The sequence below is a fragment of the Bos taurus genome, chromosome 29 (genome assembly GCF_002263795.3).
Source record: "Bos taurus isolate L1 Dominette 01449 registration number 42190680 breed Hereford chromosome 29, ARS-UCD2.0, whole genome shotgun sequence".
Lineage (NCBI taxonomy): Eukaryota > Metazoa > Chordata > Mammalia > Artiodactyla > Bovidae > Bos > Bos taurus.
The window spans coordinates 29,693,614-29,715,086 of NC_037356.1; the positions used below are offsets into that span (position 1 = coordinate 29,693,614).

The following is a 21,473-nucleotide window of genomic DNA, read 5'->3' on the forward strand; positions in this document are numbered from 1 at the left end:
AACTGACCTTTTCCAGTCCTGTGGCCACTGCTGAGTTTTCCAAATTTGCTGGCATATTGAGTGCAGCACTTCCACAACATCCTCTTTTAGGATTTGAAATAGTTCAATTGGAATTCCATCACCTCCACTAGCTTTGTTCGTAGTGATGCTTCCTAAGGCCCAGTTGACTTTGCATTGCAGGATGTGTGGCTCTAGGTGAGCGATCACACCATCATGGTTATCAATGGTGTGTGTTTGTGGGAGGGGTAACCACACCCATGGTTATCTGGGTCATGAAGATCTTTTTTGTATTGTTCTTCTGTGTATTCTTGCCACTTCTTAATATCTTCTGCTTCTGTTAGGTCCATTCCATTTCTGTCCTTTATTGAGCCCATCTTTGTATGAAATATTCCCTTGGTATGTCTAATTTTCTTGAAGAGATCTCTAGTCTTTCCCATTCTATTGTTTTCCTCTATTTCTTTGGATCACTGAGGAAGGCTTTCTTATCACTCCTTGCTATTCTTTGGAACTCTGCATTCAAATGGGTATATCTTTCCTTTTTTCCGTTGCCTTTTGCTTCTCTTCTTTTCTTAGCTATTTGTAAGGCCTCCTCAGACAACCATTTTGCCTTTTTGTATTTCTTTTTCTTGGGGGTGATCTTGCTCCCTGTCTCCTGTACGATGTCACGAACCTTCATCCATAGTTCTTCAGACCCTCTATCAGATCTAATCCTTTGAATCTGCTTGTAACAACAACAATGATAGACATAATTACAAAGTAATTCCACAAACCTGAATACTTTGAGAAAAGCACAGGGGGCCGTGAGAGCTTACGCCAGGAGAAGCCAGACTTCCAGGCTAAAATGAGAGCCAAACGACCACCATGAGCTAAGACACAACACTCAGGGAAAGCATGGCTCAGCATGGCCAGAACCTAAAACGTGGCTTCCAGCACGTCCAATAGCACCCTGACCAGTTTTTCCTTCAGGACCAGGAAGAAATGAAAGGCAAAACTATGGAGAAATGTATTATCCTGTTGTACATTCTTTTCAGTGCCAGCATGGTCTGGTAACCCCTGCACAGAACCTGCACCGTATCCACATGTAATCTTGGGCAAGTTAGGTAACTGCTCGTCAGCCATGAGTTAGTGAAAGCCGTGCTTACCCCGAGGGGCTTCGTGAGGATTCAACAAGAGGATTCTGTGGACATGGTAAGAACTCATAAATGTTAGCTGCCATTTTCCCACTGCCAGAAGGGCCTAAAGGACCCAGCCTATATATTTGGGTTAGATATTAAAAAGGACTTCCGGATTAGAAGGCCATGACATCCTAGACTGGGCACTGAAGTCATGGCAACCGAGACTTGAAGGCAAAAAGCGAGCCATAAACTCTCTGTGGTTCATTGATTGTGGCCCTAAAAGAGATGAGGGCTGCATGCAATGACTTCTCAGGATCTCATCCAGCCGACAGGTTCCTGGAATGCATTTTAGCCTTGGCCTTACAGCAGGTTTCTAAGACTACAATAGTGATGTCCGGTGCTATTGAGATCCCTGGGAACTGCACAGCTCGAGCGTCCAGCCGTATAAATCTGATAAAAATAGGAGCTGAAACACCATTCCCCAAGTTGCTATTTTTAAAAGCGTCTGAGATGCGGATTGGGTTTATTTCTTCTTCAAACGGCATCTCGCTGTTCCCTCCTTCCGGTGGGCAGGATGCTAACGTGGCAAATGCAAGGGACAGGAGCCAGAGGCCTGGGGAGGCGCATGTGTTAAGGGCTCACACCCTGGCCCACACCCTGGCCTCCCAGCTCCAGATGCACCTGCCCCTCCCACAACCCTTGCTCCTCTGTCTCCTCCCTCTGCTCCCTAGAGAGAGAGAGAGAGGCCCCCTGAGCGCCCCAGCAGAGCTGTGTCCGCCAACTTCCTCCACAGCAGAGACAGAACCAGAGAGGTAAAGGGGGTGCTCTGGAGGTGGGAAAGGAGGCAATATGGCTAGGAACGGGGGCAGGAGCCAGACCACTGATCCTCAGGGTGTCTTGACTCATCCTTGGCACAGCTGGCCCCAAAAGGAACAGTTTTAGGAGCCGAAGCTGGGTCACCCCACCATACTGCCTCTTGGTAAGCAACTCCCAGTGCCCTGCTGATGGGCAAGTGGGCTGGGAGGGGCTTCAGGTGAAAAGTACCAGAATCACTTTCCTCCTGGCCCGCAGATGATATGGTTCTAGGCAGCCAGCTAAGCATCTGGCTGTGTTGAAGAACTAGAGGAAAAAGACCGTGAGTGAGCACACTGCGGCCTGAGGGGAGGAGTCTAGACAATTAGCTTCTGGGCACTCAGTAACCAGGCCTAGGATAAGCTGGGGAAAGGAGAAGGGAGGAGAGCTGAATACAGTTTATTGGTTAGAGGAGGGGGTGCCACGTGTATGATAAGAGCACACACTTTTAACAGCACCTTATACTGCTGGAGCAAATTTATATCCGTTGCCTAATTTCACAACAATAGCCCTTTGAATAATTTACAGTTACTTCCATTTTTTTTTTTTCCTAACAAGAAAATTAAACCTATTTAGTGACCAAGGCAGAGTTGGAAATCAGGTCTCCAAGAGCAAAGCTGGCCCTTCAGTTTGATTTTTCCCACAGGGTGAAGTTTACGTGGTTCAGAACAAGAACTGCCAGCTGTGTTTAGATCGAGTTCATTAAAGAGTTTGCAAAGTTGCAAAGCTAGGTTGATTCACAGTTCAGCTCTGCGATTCTAGTCTCTTCGGACAATTGCTTTACTCTCTTTGGGTCAGTGTCTCCCCTCTGACCTCCACCCCGGCACCAGGGAGGCTGGTCTCTCTCCCTTCAGCCTTGCCCCCCGGCAGGGACTTGAGTCACTCTGCCAGAGCTGGAGCTGATACCAGATAAGTATTTGTGTGAATGCTTAATTGACAACACCAAGCATTAATTATACTTGGACACTGGTGAGATGCAGGAAAGACCTCCACCATGCACGGTGTGATTTAGGATGAACAGCCATCTGTAGACGCGCTCAAGGCCCCTTGTCTTCACCTTGCCTCCTTTGCTGTGCTCACGCAGGCCAGAGTGTTTCCTCAGGTACCTCTTCTCAGACCATGAACCCTCCAGATTCGGCTGAAGCCAACTTAGAGCTGGCATTTCTGTGAACCCCCCTCGTCAATTACCCATGCCTTATACTTAGTTATATCCTGTGCTAACTTACTCTGTTTTTCTTTTTAGGTATACCTATGGCCAATTCAAATGTTGATTGGCAAAAACCAACACAATACTGTAAAGCAATTACCCTTCAATTAAAAAGAAATAAATTTAATAAAAAAGATAACAAAAAAATAGAAACAGATTATTTTAGGTCTTATGCAGTTTAACTGCAAGAAAAAGATAAAATGAATTTATAAGTACATAAGACTAATCAAATTCTTTAACACATAAGAAGTAAACAAACCAAAAATCTCTACCTAAAAGACAGCTAGGCTTCCCAGGTGGTCCTAGTGGTAAAGAACCTGCCTGCCAACACAGGAGCCATAAAAGATGTGGGTTTGATCCCAGGGTCCGGAAAATCCCCTGGAGGAGAGGGCATGGCAACCCATTCCAGTATTCTTACCTGGAGAATCCTATGGACAGAGGAGCCTGGTGTGCTATAGTCCATGGGGTCACAAAGAGTCAGACATGGCTGAAGTGACTGAGCGTGAACACAAAAGACAGCTAGGAAAAGAAAGGTGAAAATAAAACCCTACAACATTTTTTCCCCTTTTTAACGACTTTAAGAACACGGTAACGTGGCATTTGCATCTGATTACATTTTGTATTAACATCAGTATTAAATGAAATCTGTTGGTTTAAAAAAAAAATCATTGGAGTATATAGTTGCTTTACAATGTGTTGGTTTCTGCTGTATAGCAAAGAGAATCAGCTCTATGTATACCTGTACCCCCAGGACACTGAGTAGAGTTCCCTGAACTATAAGGTGGGTTCTTACTAGTGATCTATTTTATATACATAGTATCAATAGTGTAGGGCTTCCCTCCACTATTGATAAAGAACCCCCTGCATTGCAGGCTACTCTGTATGATACTGGGGTGAGTATGTGTCATTATAGGCTCCCGTGGGTGTTCAGGGGTAAAGAATCCACCTGCAATGCAGAAGATATGAATTCCATCCCTGGGTCAGGAATCTCATGGACAGAGGAGCCTGGCAGGCTACAGTCCATGAGGTCTCGAGGGTCAGACACTACTTAGCAACTAAACCACCACTACCATTGATGGTGTGTACACGTCAACCCCAGTCTCCCAGTTGGCCCCACACCCTTTTCCCCCCTTGGGGTCCGTACATTTATTCTCTACCTCTGTGTCTCTATTTCTGCTTTGCAAATAGGTTCGTCTGTACTAGCTTCTATCCTAACTTATCCTTGAGTGGGCATCCACGTGAGTCTTCTCTCTGCCACTATCTGGTTAAGCTTTCTTGGGGGGTGGGGTCTTACATGTTCTTTGGAGCTCTGCTACCCCCTCCCCACTCTGCCCTCCTCCCCCAGCTCTTCACACTAAGGGCTCTTCACCTCTGAGAGAGTGTCTCGGGGTCTAGGGATTGTCCTGTGGGTGACTTCTGGACGGTTCTTCAGCCTAAGTAGTTTCCTGGCTTGATTGGGGGTGGGTTGGGGGGGCCCAGGCACTAGGCTAAGGGCCTGGTGGGTTTTTCCGCTGGGGGCAGGATGCCTGGCGCCTTCAGTAAGGAACAGAAACTGAGACGCTTTCTCAAAGCCAAGAAGGGGTGTGCAAAGGAGGTGCACAGGGAGAAGTTTGGGGGTGGCAGAGCCAGACTCCTGCAAAGGGAGGGTGCAGGTCTCCGACCAGGGCACCTGGCCACTGTGCGTGGGAGAGGTGTGCCTCACTTTCCCGAGAGGGAGAAAGACGGTTCCACACGTGGGAGAGCGGAGAACGCTTTGTAGGGCTCATTGTTTCCAGGAGGGTGTGCATGGGCTGCGCTGCCCACATCCATCCTGGTGCTACTCACAGGCTGCGCCCGCCTGAACTCTGCGCCCTCACCCCACCAGTCTCTTCCTACCCGCCCCTACAACACCACACCTCCCCCACAACACCACCCCTACCCCACACCCCTTCGCGCTCGCCCGATCGGTCTGTTCCTCCGCTTCTCTCGCCCTGGGGCCCGCCGGGGGCCGGCTCTGCCGGCTCACCATCCCGAGTCGGCGGCCACCGGCCCCGCCCGTAAGCGGGATCACCCCAGCCCTTTCTCCTCCTCCACCCCGCCCTTTCTCCTGTCTGCCTGCTCCCCGCTCGGCTCCCCGGCAGTGTGCGCAAGCGTGTCCGGCCCCCTTCCCCGCCCCACGCCGGGGCCCGGGCCCCCGCCTCCCAGCAGGCGGACTTGCCCGCTCCCAGGCCGGCCCCGCGCCTGGGACAGGGACCGGGCCGAGCGGAGCCGCCGCGCCTCCAGCCCGTGCGCCTAGCGGATCTGAGCTGCGCGCGGAGCCGTCCTGCCCCGCCCCGCGCCACCCGCGAGGGTGAGTACGCGGTGGCCGGTCCCCATGGGGCCCGCCAGCGAGGGCTGGGCGCACCTCCGGGTCCCGGCCGCCCGGTTCTCCGCCCGGCGCCGCGATAGGGGAGGTGGTCGGGCCGGGCACGTGGGCGCCGCGCGGTTCCGGGTCGGGGTCCCGGAGGGGCGGCCACGGCCCAGGGATTCCTTGCCCTGGATGGGATTTTCCACGGAAAGCCAAATGTCTTTGCTCCCTGGGAGTGAGCGAACGGGACGGTCCTCTCTGGAAAGTTTCTAGCCCCCAGCCTTGCGCCAAGGCGGAAGAGGCCCCCCGCCTCCGCTTTGGGCATCCTCTGAGCCGCGGTTGCTCCCCACAACTGCCCCACCAGGTCCAGGAGGTCGGCAGGCTGGCTTGGCTGGAATTGACAGGCTCTGCTGGGGCCGCCTGTGTGCAGGAGACCCAAGGTCGCCAAGCAGAGCCCAAGTGTGGGGGTCGCTAGCTGCAGGCTGTCTGTGCCCGACACCAGTCCACATTCCTGGGGGTCTTTGGGCCTAGGATACTGTGTCTGGGACCTGCCTGGGTTGGTGGGCAGTGGGGAGGGATGGGGTTGGGGTGGAGTTCAGTCCCGGGTAGAGTCTCTGGGCTCAGTTGTCAGTGCTGGGTGCCCCCTGGGGCCTCTGCTGGCTGGGACCTCCATTGCCAGTCTTGGGGGAGGCTCTGCCTGGGCCATCTGAGGCCTCATCTACTGCTGTTGCTCCCCTGTCTCCCAGACTGGGTCCTGAGCCAGGGTAGAGGGCTCCCGCCAGAGGGCTGGGGCTGCAGACAGTGTCGGGGGGCTCAGTTGTGCCCATCTGACCTCCTGACCACCCACAGGCTGGCACACCCTCTCGCTTCTCAGGGCAGCCTGTGCTATCCATCCCCTGGGGTGGGGTGGGGGGTGGAGGCACAGTGTGGAAGCCAAGTTTAGGCAGACTTATTCTCTGCGGAACCTAGGGAACGGGCCTGGCACGGCTAAGGTGGCACAGAGGCACAAAGCAAAGCCACTCTCTCCTGAGCTGTGGTCTGCTGCCCGCCCTGTCTAGACCACCGCCCTGGCATCTTTTAGGGGGAGTGGCAGGGAGGAATCGTTAAGGTGCTGAGTGCCATGGAAGTTACCTGCACAGAGGCACAGGTATGTGAGTATTTGCTCTTAGCAGCATTTCTCCCACACTCTCCAACAAGACTCTCCAAAGGCTGCCCATAAGTCTAGAGAGGTTGCCTGCGAGGTGCCAGAGGCTTCGGGCCTAGAAATGAACTTCTGGGGCTTCTTCTCTTTGCTGGGAGCTAATCGGCAAATACCCCCTGCCTGAGTTGACATGGCTCAGGTCCCTCTGGCCTGTACCCGGCTTGGTTTGAGTCTCCACTTCGAGCTTCTTTGTGCCCCATCCCTCAGCATCTGTGTGCTGGGCAGGAGATCTAAGGCTGTCCCCTGGGCCCTGGGCCTCCCTCCCAGCACCTGAAGGAGAGCCAGGAGCCTGGACCGTCCCCCCAGAGCCCAGGTCATCAGGGGTTCAGAGGGGAGGGTGGATGGTAGGAGTTAGAAAGTAGCCTGGGGTCTCGTGTTAGACCTGGGGGCTGAGCAGCGTCCGTGGCTTGGCAGTGGGCTGCTGCTTGGTGCCATAGCGTCCCTTGCCCGTGAGTGGAGGCCCAGGCCGAGGCCAAGCCTTCTGAGCTGATTTCCCTTTCGTCCTTCACCCACTTCCCTTCCCAAAGCAGTGACTCACTCCCACTCCTCAGAAACAGACTTCTTTGGCCCCTCCACCCTTCCAGCCCTTTTAGATTCCTAGGATCCAGTTTTCTGGTTTAGAACTGAGAATCTGCTCCTCTTAGAACTGTACCAAATCCTAGAAAGGGAGGGCTTCCCTGGTGGCTCTGCCTGCAAGAGAGGAGACAGTCAAGACTCTGCAATACAGGAGACCTGAGTTCCATCCTTGTGTTCGGAAGATCTCCTGGAGGAGGAAATGACAACCCACTCCAGTATCCTTGCCTGGAGAATTCCACGGACAGAGGAGCTTGGCAGGCTACAGTCCATGCGGTCTCAAAGAGTTGGGCACGACTGAGTGACTGACACTTAACACTTTCTTCCTCGCTTTTCTACAGCTGGGGCCAGACCTCCCTTCCTGGGCCCTGTGATTATCGGTGGTTTACCCACACTGGCCCGGCATCTACCTTGCACTGTGTGCCCACCCAGGCCCTATGTGGGTGCATTGTCTGGGTGGACTCCTCCACTCAGAGCGGCTCAACAGTTTGGCCTCTCTGTCATGGAGAAGGGGTCCTCCTCCTTGCAGTGATACACCATGATCCCAGCCCATGAAGATGGGGTGGGCACCTCCAGTCTCCTGAAAGGGATCCTTCAGATCAGTGTCTCAGAGGGTCCCAGAGACTGAGAACCAGACCTACAGCTTGTGAGAGCCACCAGAACCCAGCTGAGTTCCCAGGCTCCGGGGTTTGGACCGTGGGTGCTAGGGAGCAGGGCAGTCAGGTAAGGGGACACCGAGAAAATGTACAGGGCCTGACCCTCCCCCACCCCCCTGACTCCTCAGCTGCCTGGGGGTACGCATTCTTCTGCAGGAACTAGCTAGCTTCTCATACCTCTCCATCTCAGGTCCTTCTCCACTCTTGTCCTTTTGGTTTCCTTGAGGAAGTGCCTAGGGCGGGCAGATTTGGATGCCTGTAGTCATTAATTCCCCTCTCTCGTTGGTCACCCTTTCCTGGAGGTGCTCAGCACTTGTGCACGCTTGTTCTGAGTGTGCCAGGAGGGGCTGCTGGCCACGCCTGGACTCCAGTTCACTCCTGACCTGTACCACAATCCGTGTGTGTGTGTGTGTGTGTGTGTGTGTATGTGTGTGTGTGAGACGTCCTTTATTCTACAGACGGAGGAAGTGGTCAAATGTTTGCTACAAGTGGGAGCAGCTGTAGTGATGCCTGGGCCCCAGGCAGGTGCGACGGGCCTCTGACTGGTGCCCCTGAGGCCCACAGAGGGGGAAACTCTGCCAGGGGCTGCCCCGTGTTGATTGCTCTTCAGATGAGGAAGGCCATCCTGAGCTGCAGGTTTTCTTTCAGTCTTGGCCCCTTGCCTGGGACCAGTAGCCCTGCAGCCAGATGATTGCCCTATTTCTGCCACTTCTACCCCCTGCAAAGCCACCCTGCAGAGACACAATGTGATTGTTCTAGAATTTGAAGCCCTGGCTTCTGCCCCAAGCCCAGCAGGGAGGAGGGTGCTGCTGCGGGGGGTTGGAGGCGGTGTCCACTTAGACCTCGAGGGTGGGCAAGGCCTGGTGCCGCTTCCCTCCTAAGCCTGAGTGGGTTGGGGACTCTGGGATCTTGCTCTCCTGTGGAGGGTGGGGAGCATGGTTGCTAGAAAGAGGACAGGAAGCTGTTTGCAGAGTGTTGGGTTGGCTCACTGTTGTTTCTGCCGTGGGTCCAAACCCTCCACCAGGGTGCGGGCTCCAGGGCCTTCGGTGATGCTCCTGCGTCCATGGTCTGCCCTGTGTCCTCCGCCAGGGCAGCCTTCACAAATACCTGGCCTTCTAGTAAAAAGGGACTTAGCGAATACCAAAAGTGGTTACAATTTACCTATCAAGCGCTTATTAAAAGCCTGGCCCAGTAAACCTCTAAAAAAAAACCAAAACTGTGCTGTTCACTTATTTACATCGCTTCGTGTGACCCTTTCATGAAGCCCATTTGTAAATGAAGACAGGGAGGCGTGGGAAGAATAGACCACTTGGCCAAGGTCACACAGCTCCTAAGCAGCTGAGCTGGGACTCTGCCTGCGTCCAAAATCTTGTGCTTTTCAACCCAGTTCTTTACTGTTCCCCAAGCTTGTCTTACCTTTCCCTGAGATCTGTGAAGAAGATGCATCTCGGAGACGCAAAAGGGTTTGCTCAAGGCTACAGGGTGTTGGTGACCAAGGGGGACACGGCCCTCCTGATTCGCAGTCCAGAACTCTGTACGGCCCTGAACCCCACATCTGACCCAGCTGGTCCTGGGCTTCCGAACCCTTGCCTCTCTCACCTGGGCAGGGCCGGGTTCCCCTTCCTCCCTCCCTGCTCCTGCAGCCCCTCCCAGCCCCTGCCAGCACCCACCTCTCCTGCTTTCCCGCCGGTAATTGCTTCCATCTGGCCTGCCCGCCCGCTCCTATTCCTTGGAAATGCGGCTCCCTCGCTGCTGCCCACAAGGCCTCATCCGGCAACAGCGGCGACATGTGGGGATGGGGAGGGGTCCTCTGGGGTCTGAGCTCGGGGACCTGCCTTGGCAGCTGCTCCTGACACCCCCAGATTCCTGCAGGGCCGTGGCGCCTTTGTTCCAGGGTGCTCCTGGACCCCATCCTGGGCTGGCTCAAGACCAGAGAGGATCTTCAAAGATCCACATCCTTTTTGCTTCTTAGAGGTTGCTCCGATCAGGCAGAGGGAGGCCTGGTTGGCAGGGTTAGCAGGAGAGAAGTGGGGGTGGCGGGGCTGTGCCCCGGGGACCCATTGCTCAAAGGTTACAGGAAGGGAACAGTGGCAGATGGGCAATGGCAGGGACCCAGAGACCTGGGAGCTCTGGGCAGGTGAGAATGGAGCCGGCTCGTTTCCTTGGGTTCTGAGCAAGTGACTCAGAGCCAGCAAAACTAGAGATGAAGCTTCGTCCTTTGTCGTGATGAAAAATAAAACTGGCACATTTAACAATGCTTCCAGCGCTCTGTGGGCTCCCTTGCCTAGGGAGGGGAGGGAACAAGGTCTTCAGTGTGGCCATCTGGAGATTCCAGGAAGAAGACTCTGCCTGGGGGTGGGTGGGGAACGGGCCGTGTCACTGATAATGTTCAACCGTGACCCTGACAGGGATGGTCCCCAGGCGATACAGGCATGGGAGGGGCGTGTTTGTGGTGTGAATGGGTTTGAAAACTTTCAAGGCGTTTTCCTCCCTGACTCTTGAGTGGTTTCGTGTAAGTTCCAGAAACCTGTCGTGTTCTTTGCCGTGTTATTCTTGCCTGGCGTGGTGTCTAACATAATAAATGCTTGGGAAATATTTGTTTGATGAGTGGATGGAGAATATAGATTGGATATGACCTTGTCTTCACCATGTCCCTGCTCCGTTTCCCCCTTTTCTTAGGGTGAGGGCTTCCCAGGTGGAGCCAGTGGTAAAGAATCCACCTGCCCATGCAGGATATGCAGGAGACATGAGTTCCATCCCTGGGTCGGGGAGATCCCCTGAGGAGGAAATGGCCGCCCACTCCAGTCTTCTTGCCTGGACAATCCCATGGGCAGAGGAACCTGGCTGGCTGCAGTCTGTAGGGTCGCAAAGTGTCAGATTCGACTGTGCGCGCACACACTTTCTTGGGGTGAAGGGAGAAGAGTTTCGCCTTTGACAGGCCGTTGAGGACCTGGCCCAACAGCCTATTCAGATCTGGGAGAGGCAAGCAGGAGAGGCAAGACCTGGGATGAGCAGGAAGCTGCCCCTCAGGGGGGCCTCCCCTCTGTGCCCCCACACCAGGGCCAGCTGGTCACCTTCTTGCTCCCATCCCCCTTCTCAGCCCTGCCTTCAGGTCCTTGCACAGACTGGTCCTAACCTCCCTTCCTGCCTGACACTTTATTTGGGTCCAAGAAAAGCGCCCCTGGAATGGAACCCTCTAGGGTCTCATGTCAGGAGTAAGGGCTTGGGAGGGGGTTCACCCCCATTTTTGCTTCAACCCAAACAACTCCACTTATTCCTTCTACATATTGGAGTCCCATATAAAATTGCATTTGAAAGTGGGACAGAGGGTGTCTTAACTTAAAACTCTTTTTATTCGAAAACCCACATTGGGTTCCAGCAGGACTGTCCTTACCTCCCGGCCACGTGTCCATGCCCTCAGCTCTGGCCTCTGCTTCCGCTGGCCCCTGACAGTGACTTGGGTGCCAGTGGCAGCCCCCTGCCTAGATGGCAGCCTCCTTCAGCATCCAACGTGAGCCCATCCTGAGGCTTCCCTGATGGCCCTGCACACCCCTCGCGTCCTAACTCGAGGTCTGGCTCTATAAATGCTGGCTGGTGTGCTTTCTGTGATTCAGGGTGGGGCCCAGAGACTGAAGAGCACTTTCTTTGGGGACCAAGAATCTGGGCAGGTGGGCTCTGTCTTCTGTGTCTGGAAGGAAGGTCGAGTGCCTATGTGTGTGTTGGAGTCAGTTCCTGTGTATTCCCAGCATTTATTCCGGGGTGTGTTTGGACAGGGATTCACGTGTTTGAGCTCAGAGATGTGTTTGTAGGTTTTGACACAGAGTGGACCAGAGCAGAGCAGAGCTCACCCGAGAAAGAACTCAGAGTATCTTCTGGGTGCCTCCTGGCTCTGGGGTGGGGATGGGGCTGTGGAGTCTCAGATCTGCCTCCTTGTTTCCCCATAGAGGCTTCAGGAGCCCCTGGCCAGGGAGACTCTGGGTCATATGTGATGGGCTGAGCATTAGCCCCCCTCCCAGCAGTTCCACCTGCTCTTCACTGGTCCTACCGGAGAGGGATCACTGCTGAGACTGGGATGGCAGAGGGCGGTCTACACATTCCCCAGCAACACCTAGAAGTCTGACAGCCCATCCCTTTCCTCATTGGTGACCTTTACTTCGAGAGCGCGTATCCGATAACATCCCAGGGCCTGGGGTCCGGCTCTGTAAATGCTGGCAGGTGCACTTTCTGTGATTCAGGGTGGGGCCCAGAGACTGAAGAGCACCTCTTTGGGGGCCAGAAAGCCAGGCAGGTGCTCTTTGTCTTGTCTGTCTGCCTCCGGCTGTGTGATCTTTGGCATGTCTGGAGCTCTGATTCTCCACGAGCACATCTGATAACAGGGCTCACAGTGCAGTGCACGGGATTGGTCACGCAGCACAGATGATAGACGTGAGCTGGGGAGGCCTCAGAGGTCCAGGCTGATGTTAGACTGACTTACGGAGCGCAGATGATAGACGTGAGCTGGGGAGGCCTCAGAGGTCCAGGCTTATGTTAGACTGACTCACGGAGCGCAGATGATAGACGTGAGCTGGGGAGGCCTCAGAGGTCTAGGCTGATGTTTGACTCTAGGGCAGGACCTTCAACCGCCTGACTTCCCGTTGCATCCCCGGCACCAGGCTGGCACACAGTAGCCTGTCAGTAACTCCTTTTTGCAAAGGTGGGAGCTGAGACTCAGAAAAGGAACTCACTGTTCCAGGTCACAGAGGGACTCTTGCCCCAGGCAGGAGTTACCTCTCCTGTGCACCCCCTGCCCCCATCTCTCCTTTCTCTGAGGTCCTGGTTTATCTTCTAGGTTCCAAAGATGTAGGATTGTTGAGGCTGAAACCCCTGGGGCATGGCTGATGGTGGCGCTGGCTGGGCTGGGACCAGTTCTCTGGAAATGCCCCCACCCTGTCCTGCTGATCGTGGACCACCTGTCTGGCTCAGAGGGTGTGGGAGGGCTGCCAGGGGGCATCCTCTCAGGCTGGGTGGGCTCTTCTCTCACTTCTCCTTTATGCTAAGTCGTGTCCCGCTCTTGGCGACCCCATGGATGGTAGCCTGCCAGGCTCTTCTGTCCATGGGATTTTCCAGGACATGAATATTGGAGTGGGTTGCTGTGTCCTCTTTTCCTTTAGTCCCGTCTTTGGTCCTTTTCCTGTTTCTCTCCTTTTTCTGAGCCCCCCACACTGCCACCGCCTTCCTTCCCTCCTCCTTCTGATTTCTTTCCCCTTCTTCTCCAACCACCCCTCTTCCTTTGTATCTGCCTTCCCTTCTTTCCCTTGCCCCTCTGCCCCCGCCCCACCGCAGGTCTTGGCACCCACACCGTTCTGCTTAATGTGGCAGCTGGACTTCAAGTGGGCCGGGTGGGCGCCCTGCAGGCCGTGGAGACTCCGGAGGGCCTCCTCCTTGGCAGCCCCAGCGTTTGACTGAGATGGCTCGTCCACAGTTGCATTTGGTGAAGTGCTAGGGCCTGCCGCCCCCAGGTGCCGATGCTCTCATCTTAGCTTAGCTTCCTGGGCCCTCACCTGCCTCCTTGGACATCTTCCTGGGCGGGAAGGCAGGCTCTCATCCTGGACCTACAGGGTCTGCCAAGAAATGCTGGCTGGTGGAGCTTCTCTGGCCTCTGACCTCTGCCCCCCACCCTCTTCTCTCCAGAGCACAAAGGCTTTTCCCCAGAGGTACCTGGGGTGGCAGAGGCTGGTCAGAGCAGAGAGGAGAGTTCTGCTCAGATGCCTTTCAGGTGAGCACAGATGAGTGTGTCCATGGGTTGTGTGCCCGACAGAACGCAGGCCCGCATCCATGGGCGGACGAGAATAGCGTGCAGTGGTATCGGTCTGGGCGCCCCCTTAGGCCTTCACGGTGCAGCCCTGTCCCAGCCCTGAGCTCTCCTCTCTGGGCTTTGGGCCCCTGGCTTTGTACCCAGGCTCTGCTCTGTCTTGAGGGCCAACTGGTCCCCTGCTGTGGTCCCACGCAATGGTGACTGATCCCCGGCCACCCTTTCAGCTGCCTGGGGGCCCTGGGGCCAGCATTCGCCCCCTACCCTCCAAAAGGGAGGCGTGCGGGGGCTTCCTGCCCGGTGTCTCACCCCTGCCAAGGCGGAGGGAATGGGGAACAGCTGCGCTGGCCGTTCCCGGCTCCGTATGGATTTGGTTTGACAACAAAGCTCCCTCTGTGTGTTCCCGGGCCCCTTACATAACCGGGGCGGGGGAGGCAGGCAGGAGGAGTTGGGGACAAGGAGACACCAGGATGGGGCGGCTGGAAAGGGGACAAGGACTGGGAGGAGAGGGGAGGCGAGCGTGAGAGACCGGCTGTCGAGGAGGTAGATAGGAGCGTGGAGGGAGGGGAGGCGCTTAGCTCAACCCCATGGTTCCACTTCTTGCCTCCCAGGGTGGGAAGAAGATCAGTTTCCAGGTCCTCTGCCTTTGTCCTGTGGATGCCTTGTCTTCCTTGCTGAAGCCCCCAGCTGTCAGCCTGGGACCTGCAGAGGAGGGGAGTGGAGCACGGGGGTGGGATGGGGCCTGGGCCTGAGAGGTGTCCTCACCCGACCTGGTTGCTGATCACTTTCCCTAAAGATGGGAGTCCGTCTCCCAGGACCTGGGCCTGGGGAGCCCCCTCCGGCTACTCTCTCTGTGGTGGTGCTGAGGGGCTCTGACCCTGTCGGGGAGGGGGGCCCAGGCCTCCCAGGTCCAGGCCCTCAGCCCCTTCAGAGGCTGGTGGCCCTGCACCCTGCCTCCATCAATAATCAGACCCTCTCTGCTCCCTGTGGCTGTCCCTGCAGCTATCCAAATAGAGTAAGAGGAAAATGTTCCCTTTCTAGAACAGCTGGACTGACAGGCTGGGAAGGCCAGGTGGGCTGGCCAGGCTTGGGTGTGTCCCGGGACCCTGATCCTGACAGCTCCTAGGCAGAATGAGGGCTCTCGGAAGAGGCTGGATGGGGCCTCCCACTTGGAGACAGGGCCAGGGCCCCGCAGAGGCTGGCCTCCTGGGCCTTCTCGGGGTCGGCGATTCCTCCGTGCCTCGGTTGCTCCAAGTCGCCTTATGGCCCCAGCTTCCTTGGAAGGAGCCTCGGGTGTGAGCTGGCCCCGAGGGGTTGCTCGTGCACAGGCCACCCTTCCAGCCTGAGTACAAGGATGACTCTTAAAAGGGCAGAGGGGAGGAGCTGCTGGCAGAGCCCGGAGTTTTCCTGGGCTCGAGAGCACCCAGCGGTCTGGCTTGTGGCTTGACCCTGGGCACCAGCCTCCATTAGATTTAGGGTGCCCGCCCAGGGGCGTCCCGTGGGACCCTGGGCCAGCAGCTCTGGGGAGAGGCGGTGTGGGCGAGGCACAAACCGGCCGAGCAAGCCCGAGACTCTGGAATCCTCAGTCCCCAGGCCCTGACTGCCCAAGTCTTGCCCTCCTCCACCCCCAGGACTGGGTGCCAGGTTGAGCGTGGAATTGCTCGTGCCTTAGGGCTTGAGCCCACAAGGGCTCGAATGGGGCAGGAGGTGGGTAGGGGAGTGTCCTGAATTTGTGTGCGGGCGGATGAAGATTAGCTGCAGGTGCAGAGAGGCTGGGACAGGCCAGGAGGGTGGTGAGTGAGCACGAGGGGCTGGCGGGGGCATCCTCCTCCGGGGCAGGGGCCTCGGCCCCCTGCCTGACCTTGGCCACCAGCTGCCCCAGGACACTCCCCCACCCCTGAGGACACAAGACTGTGTATCCTCCTCCCTTGCTTTCCTGCAGCTTGTCTCCCCCACGACTCACCTTCCCAGGTACCTCTAAGCCCAACAGGGGTCTGGGGCTCCTGGCCACGGAGCTGGGCTTGCCCACCCCAAGCCAGGAGCCCTGGGTTTCCCTTTACTCAACTTTTGGAGATGCAGAGCTCCCCAGAGGGCTGGTTCAGCCACTCCTGGCTCCTCCCGAAGCTCAGGCTCCTTGGCTGATGGCCCAAGGGACCTGCAGCCTGACAAACAAACTCCGGTGGAGCTGGAGCTGAAGTTAAAGAAGCCGGTGGGCAGTTCCCTCCTCAAGGGATGGGGGAAGACAGTGCCCTGGCAGAGGGGGCCCAGCTGGCCCCAGAAGCTGTATGTTGGGGCTGGGAGTAGGGTGGGCAGGGAGGAGGAGGAGGAAGAGTATGTGTGTAGGAGTCAGTTCCTGTGTATTCCCAGAATTTATTTTGGGGCGTGCTCTTGTGTTTGAACAGGGATTCATGTGTTTGTGCTCAGCGATGTGTTTGTAGGTTTCGACACACAGGGTGTGAGTGGACCAGAGCTTGAAAAAGAGCTCAGAGTGTCTTCCTGGTGCCTCCTGGCTCTGGGGTGGGGATGGGGCTCTGGGTTCTCCTGCAGGAGCCCCTGGCCAAGGAGACCCTGGGTCATATTTAATGGGCTGACCCTCCTCCCAGCAGTTCCACCTTCTCTGCTCCGGCCCTACCCCAGAGGGATCACTGCTGAGGCTGGGGTGGCGGGGGGCGGTCTACACATTCCCCAGCAACACCTAGAAGTCTAGTCGCCCGTCCCTTCACTCATGGGTAACCTTTACTTCAAGGAGAGTTGAATATACAACTAATTCGTGGAAAAGCCTTACTAATGTAAAAAGGACTTCAAAAGGGTCTCTCTCACCTGATCTTTACTCCCAGGGGACAGGCTGATGCAGGAAACAGAGGTCATGTTTTCCTTCTCCACGGTTTCATTTCTCTTCTAGGCATCCTACCCTGGGGGTTGTGTACCTGCCACCTGGTCAGCATGCACAGCCCTCTGCTCTTGCCCTCTGCGGCTCTGACCCCGTTGGGCTCCTACTAGGAATTCAGATGTGGACTGACCTTTGCCCTGCTGGGGGACTTTGGGAGTTCCAGCCCTGGAGAGGGGGACACCACACTGGACTGAGCTGAGGCTCAAGTGGAGAGGGCGCTGCCCCTGGAGCTGGGGGGCGGAGGTGTGGCTCGTAAAAGGGGTGTCACTCTGTGGTGCTGGCTCGGGGGCTGTGGCCACACCCCGTTGGAGCCTGATATCTTCTCCAGGAGGGGCTGTACCCGCAGAGGGAAGGCAGCTTCTCCTCTGAGACCTCCAGCTGGCTCCTACGTGGGATCCCCGTGTAGTGAGGGCAGGCAGAGTGTAGGTGGCAGTCTGCCGATCCCCCGCACCCTGGGGCAGCTGTGTGTGTTCCATGCAGTGTGTACAGTGGACCCAGCGGCCAGGAGGAGAGGTGAGTGTGTGTGTGGTTGTGGTGGCAGGCGGAAGCTGTGGACCCCTCCCCGTGCCGGGCTGGGGGCAGACCTTGAGTGGAGAGGGACTGCCATCCGTCAGGGGAAGCCCAGACCAAGACCGTCCTTCAGCTTCCAGGGCCCAAGTGCTTGCTCGGGGCCAGGCCGGTACTGAGGCTGTGGGCTTTCAATCCTGGGCTGCGTTTTGAGGCTCCCAAACCTCCCAGAACTTGTTCTTGCTGCTCCCATTTTACAGATGGGAAATCTGAGGCCCAGGAGATGTAGGAGCTTGTCCAGAGCGACCCGAGACAGCTCACCCCAATTCATGGGTGCCAGAAAGTGAGCAGTTCAGACTGCTTGAAGTCTATTTCTGGAGACCTCAGGAACCCTTCATGTGTCTCTCTGTGCCTCAGTTTCCTCATCTGTAAATCGGGATTCTTTACCACTGCGCCACCTGGGAAGCCCCACCATATAGAGTGCTTTAAAAATTAAATAAGATGACACACAAGAGCTGCTGGACAGCCCCAGGGATCTTTTTAAAACTGAGTCCAGAGGGTTATGCCTTTATTAATACCCTCTGGTGACTTCTCAAGGACAGTGAGTAACGTCCAGGCTCCGGGGTGGCCTGTGACATCCTGGACTACCCCATCAGCAGGCCTCCCTGGCACCACCACCGGCCGTTCCTCCCCATCTCCGGTCACCCGGGACCTGTTTCTGTTACTTGACAAGCCTCAGGGTCTTTTGCTCTTCTCTTTTGCTGGAAACTCGCTCCCCTCAGTGCAACCCTCCTTCCACCCCCTCCTTTCCACTGTCTGAGGTCTAAGCCAAGGACCTACTGACTTTCCATCCTAAAGTACGCTGGTCTCTCTCTGCTCCACTCCCCTGTTCTATTGGCCTCACCCTTGGGTTTCACCATCGCCGTTTCTTATTTATCTGTGTGGTCCTAGGGTGTCTTCCCCAGGACGTGTCGCTGCAGGAGCCCAGGCCTATTACCTGGTTCCCTGCTGTAGTTCGGTGCCCAAGTCAGCACCCCGAGTGCAGCAGGCCTGCAGTGCTCAGCAGCTCGTGGTTCTTCTGTGCTCCTTGGCCTGCCCGTGTCCCCAGAGGCCTCACACCCCCAACCTGCCTTGGTTCAGGGCTGTTCCTGCTGACTCGCCCTTCTGAGGAAAGCAGGGGACAGGGAGGTGTCCCCTTGGGACTCTTGGCCCTGCACACGATTCGTCCCCAGGGTGACCTCCACTTAGAACATCGCCCAGCAGCCTGAGGTTCAGGAAGTGGGTACCAGTGGGCAAAGGTGGCAGAACTCTTTCCCTAGAAACCACATCTGCTGGTAAAAAATAAAAGGGTATCTGTGAGTTCAGAGGAAATGACACAGAAATATAAATACGAATGAGCTGACGATGCCAACTTTCCCAGGACAACCCCTACCCCACCCCCCTACACTTCAGTGTATATTTTAGATCTTTGCATTTTGCTCTTTGTAACTTGGCAGGGATTACAGAGGAGTGTTTAATTAATTTCCTGCTATAATTGAGGTAGCTCCTAGCCCATACAGAGATGTTATGGAAAGCAGGATGAATGACCCCTGCAACTGGACATAGCTCTGTACCCAGGTGATGGTTTGACAAGCTGAGGGAGGGCTGGGATTCAGCCCCCACTCCCCACCCAGGCCGGGCCCTACACCCAGCGTGCAGGGCTGTGCCCGGCTGCCCCTGTCGTTCCCTGTCTGCAAAGTGGGACGCAAAGAGAGACAAGAAGGGCTCGTGTCTGCTGGACCCCTGAGAGGGAAAGACAAAGTGTGTTCTGGAGTCTGAGACCAGCAGCTTCTACTTTTCTATGATAACCACCTTGGAGCTCCTCTTACCTAGCCTATCCAGCCACCCCAGGAGGAAGGACCTCGTTTTTAATCTCCATTGGACACAAACTTGGGATCCAGAGAGGTGACTTGTCTAGTACTTGTGCAGCCAGTAAGTGGTTGATCTGGAATTCAGGTCTGGGTATGTAAGTACTCCAGAATTTACATCCCTTATTTTTTTTTTTCCTTCTTCTTCTGTTTTCCTTTTAGCAGAACTTGAGTTGAAAGTGTATCCCACGCACCCATTAAAAAAAAAAAAAATTAAGTGTAAAAGGTCTTAAACATAAAGAAGGTCTTTCTCCCATTCTCAGCCCCTGCCCTCTTAGTTTCTTTTGCATTCTTTGTATATTCGATTCCTGTAGAGACATAGCCACGTCAGCATGTAGGTCATTTGGTAGAAGGGCATTGGAGATACACGGAACACTGCTCTCCACCTGCTTTTTTGAAGTTTCATCGTGTGCTCGGGCGCTCTTTTGGTGGCATTGTGCTGACATGTGCATCCGCTTTTTCACAGCTGCATAGTGTTTCGTGCGTTATTTGTGTGGTGGTGCTTCTAAACAGGTCCTTGTGGATTTTCGGTAGATTTTCAAGTCATTTACATCTTTCACTGTCGCAAATGGTGCTGTGTGTAAAGATCATGATGGAAATCTTCATGCAAACACAGGAGACTTTTCTGTAGAAGTAACGATGGAATTCCCAGGCTAAGGGGATTTCAACAGATATTGCCAGGTCACTTCCCAAAAGGTCACCGTGATTCACCCCTGATCTTAGAAAGGGTCTGTTCCCCACCTCCTCCAGCTCTGGCAGGCCTCTGGAGCTTTGCTATTAAGATCAGTGAAGAACAAGCCTTTCCTCTGTGCCATTACATTCTGTATTGTAAGCTGCTCATTCATGTCCTTTGCCCATTTCTCTGTTTGATTTGTTGACTTGTTTCCTTATTGACTTGCATGAGCAGATTATAGGCTAAAGGGAATTCTTTGGTCGGATACGCATCTGTTAGAGGGGTACTTTTCCTAGCTTGTCATTTGTCTTTTAACTGTTCATTCTCCCTCTCTCTCCCCATTCTTCCTTCCCTTCTGCTCCTTAAATCTTTATGTTGTTGAATTTCCCTTTGCTTTTATAGCTTCTGAATTTTTGACTTAAAATCTGTAACTAGGTGTCTTCAATATAAAAATATTTCAAAATAGAAAGGAAAACAGAATTCCATATGACAGCCAGATTTGCAGATGTTAATGTTTTTGCATATTATGTCTGATGTTTTAAAAGAAATAAAGTATTTAGAAGAATACAACAGAGCCCTGACTCTATAATCCATCCCAGTCTATTTGATCTCTTGGTAAATGTAATAGTCACCAAGAATTGGGCGATTCCTCCATTTTTTTTTTAACTTTTAATTTTATATTGGAGCATAGCCAATTAACAATGGTGTGACAACAGCCAAGAGACTCAGCCATATATATACCTGGATCCACTCTCCCCCAAACTCCCCTCCCATCCAGGCTGCCACATAACATTGAGCAGAGTTCCCAGTGCGCTGTACTGAGGTCCTTGTTGGTTATCCATTTTAAATGTAGCAGTGTGTACATGTCAATCTTCATGTTTTTTTTTTTTTAATTCTTATAGCTCACATACCCTCTGTATAGTCTTGTTTTATGTGTTTTTAAAGTTAATGAGATCATATACCTTGGAAGGAATGATGCTAAAGCTGAAACTCCAGTACTTTGGCCACTTCATGCGAAGAGTTGACTCATTGGAAAAGACTCTGATGCTGGGAGGGATTGGGGGCAGGAGGAGAAGGGGACGACAGAGGATGAGATGGCTGGATGGCATCACTGACTCAATGGATGTGAGACTCAGTGAACTCCGGGAGTTGGTGATGGACAGGGAGGCCTGACCTGCTGAGATTCATGGGGTCGCAAAGAGTCGGACACGACTGAGCGACTGATCTGATCTGATCTGATACTTGTATCCTTTGACAGTACAAAAGCTTAAGCATCGGGTTTATCCTAATAGATCCATATGAGGAATTTTTTTCAATTTAAGTCACTGTATAGTATTGAGTCGTGTGATGATGCAGAGTTTGTTCAGCTGCCCCTCAATTTGTGGACATGTAAGGCATTTCTGTTCCTTTGCTGTTGCCACAGTGCTGCAATAAACGTCCCTGGTGTGTGTACACACACAAAGGTGAGTTACCGTGGACCATACAGGGAAGTGGAATTACCAGATTGGAGAGTATGCACACCTTCAGCCTTACTATTAATAGACATGATGAATTACTGTTCTAAGCCTTGTTTCAGTTAACTCCTGCCAGCAATGTCCAAGAAGTCATGTTTGGTTTTAATCTGCGTTCCCTGGTCACTTCGTGAGGTTGGACATCTTTTCACGTTTATGAAGTGTGTGGGTTTAAGCTGTGAATTGCCTTTTCCTGTCCTTTGCTTTATTCTCTTTGGTTTCTTGGTCTTTTTCTGATTGATTGGAAGGATTACTGCTATATCC

At 54.3% G+C, this 21,473-nt stretch overlaps 1 protein-coding gene across 3 annotated transcripts in view; it reads left to right on the forward strand.

Moving 5' to 3' along the window:
• The first annotated feature begins 5,379 nt into the window (after positions 1–5,379).
• The window catches only part of ST3GAL4 (ST3 beta-galactoside alpha-2,3-sialyltransferase 4), a 40,116-nt gene continuing 24,022 nt past the window's right edge, over positions 5,380–21,473 (forward strand). Inside the window, exon 1 of one of the 3 annotated variants that reach the window (XM_005226817.3) lies at positions 5,380–5,503. Coding sequence is in view for 1 of the 3 variants with exons in the window: in XM_024986995.2 (XP_024842763.2) it covers positions 6,621–6,647 (27 nt within the window). In the remaining 2 variants the exon portion in view is untranslated. 3 annotated transcript variants of the gene reach the window in all.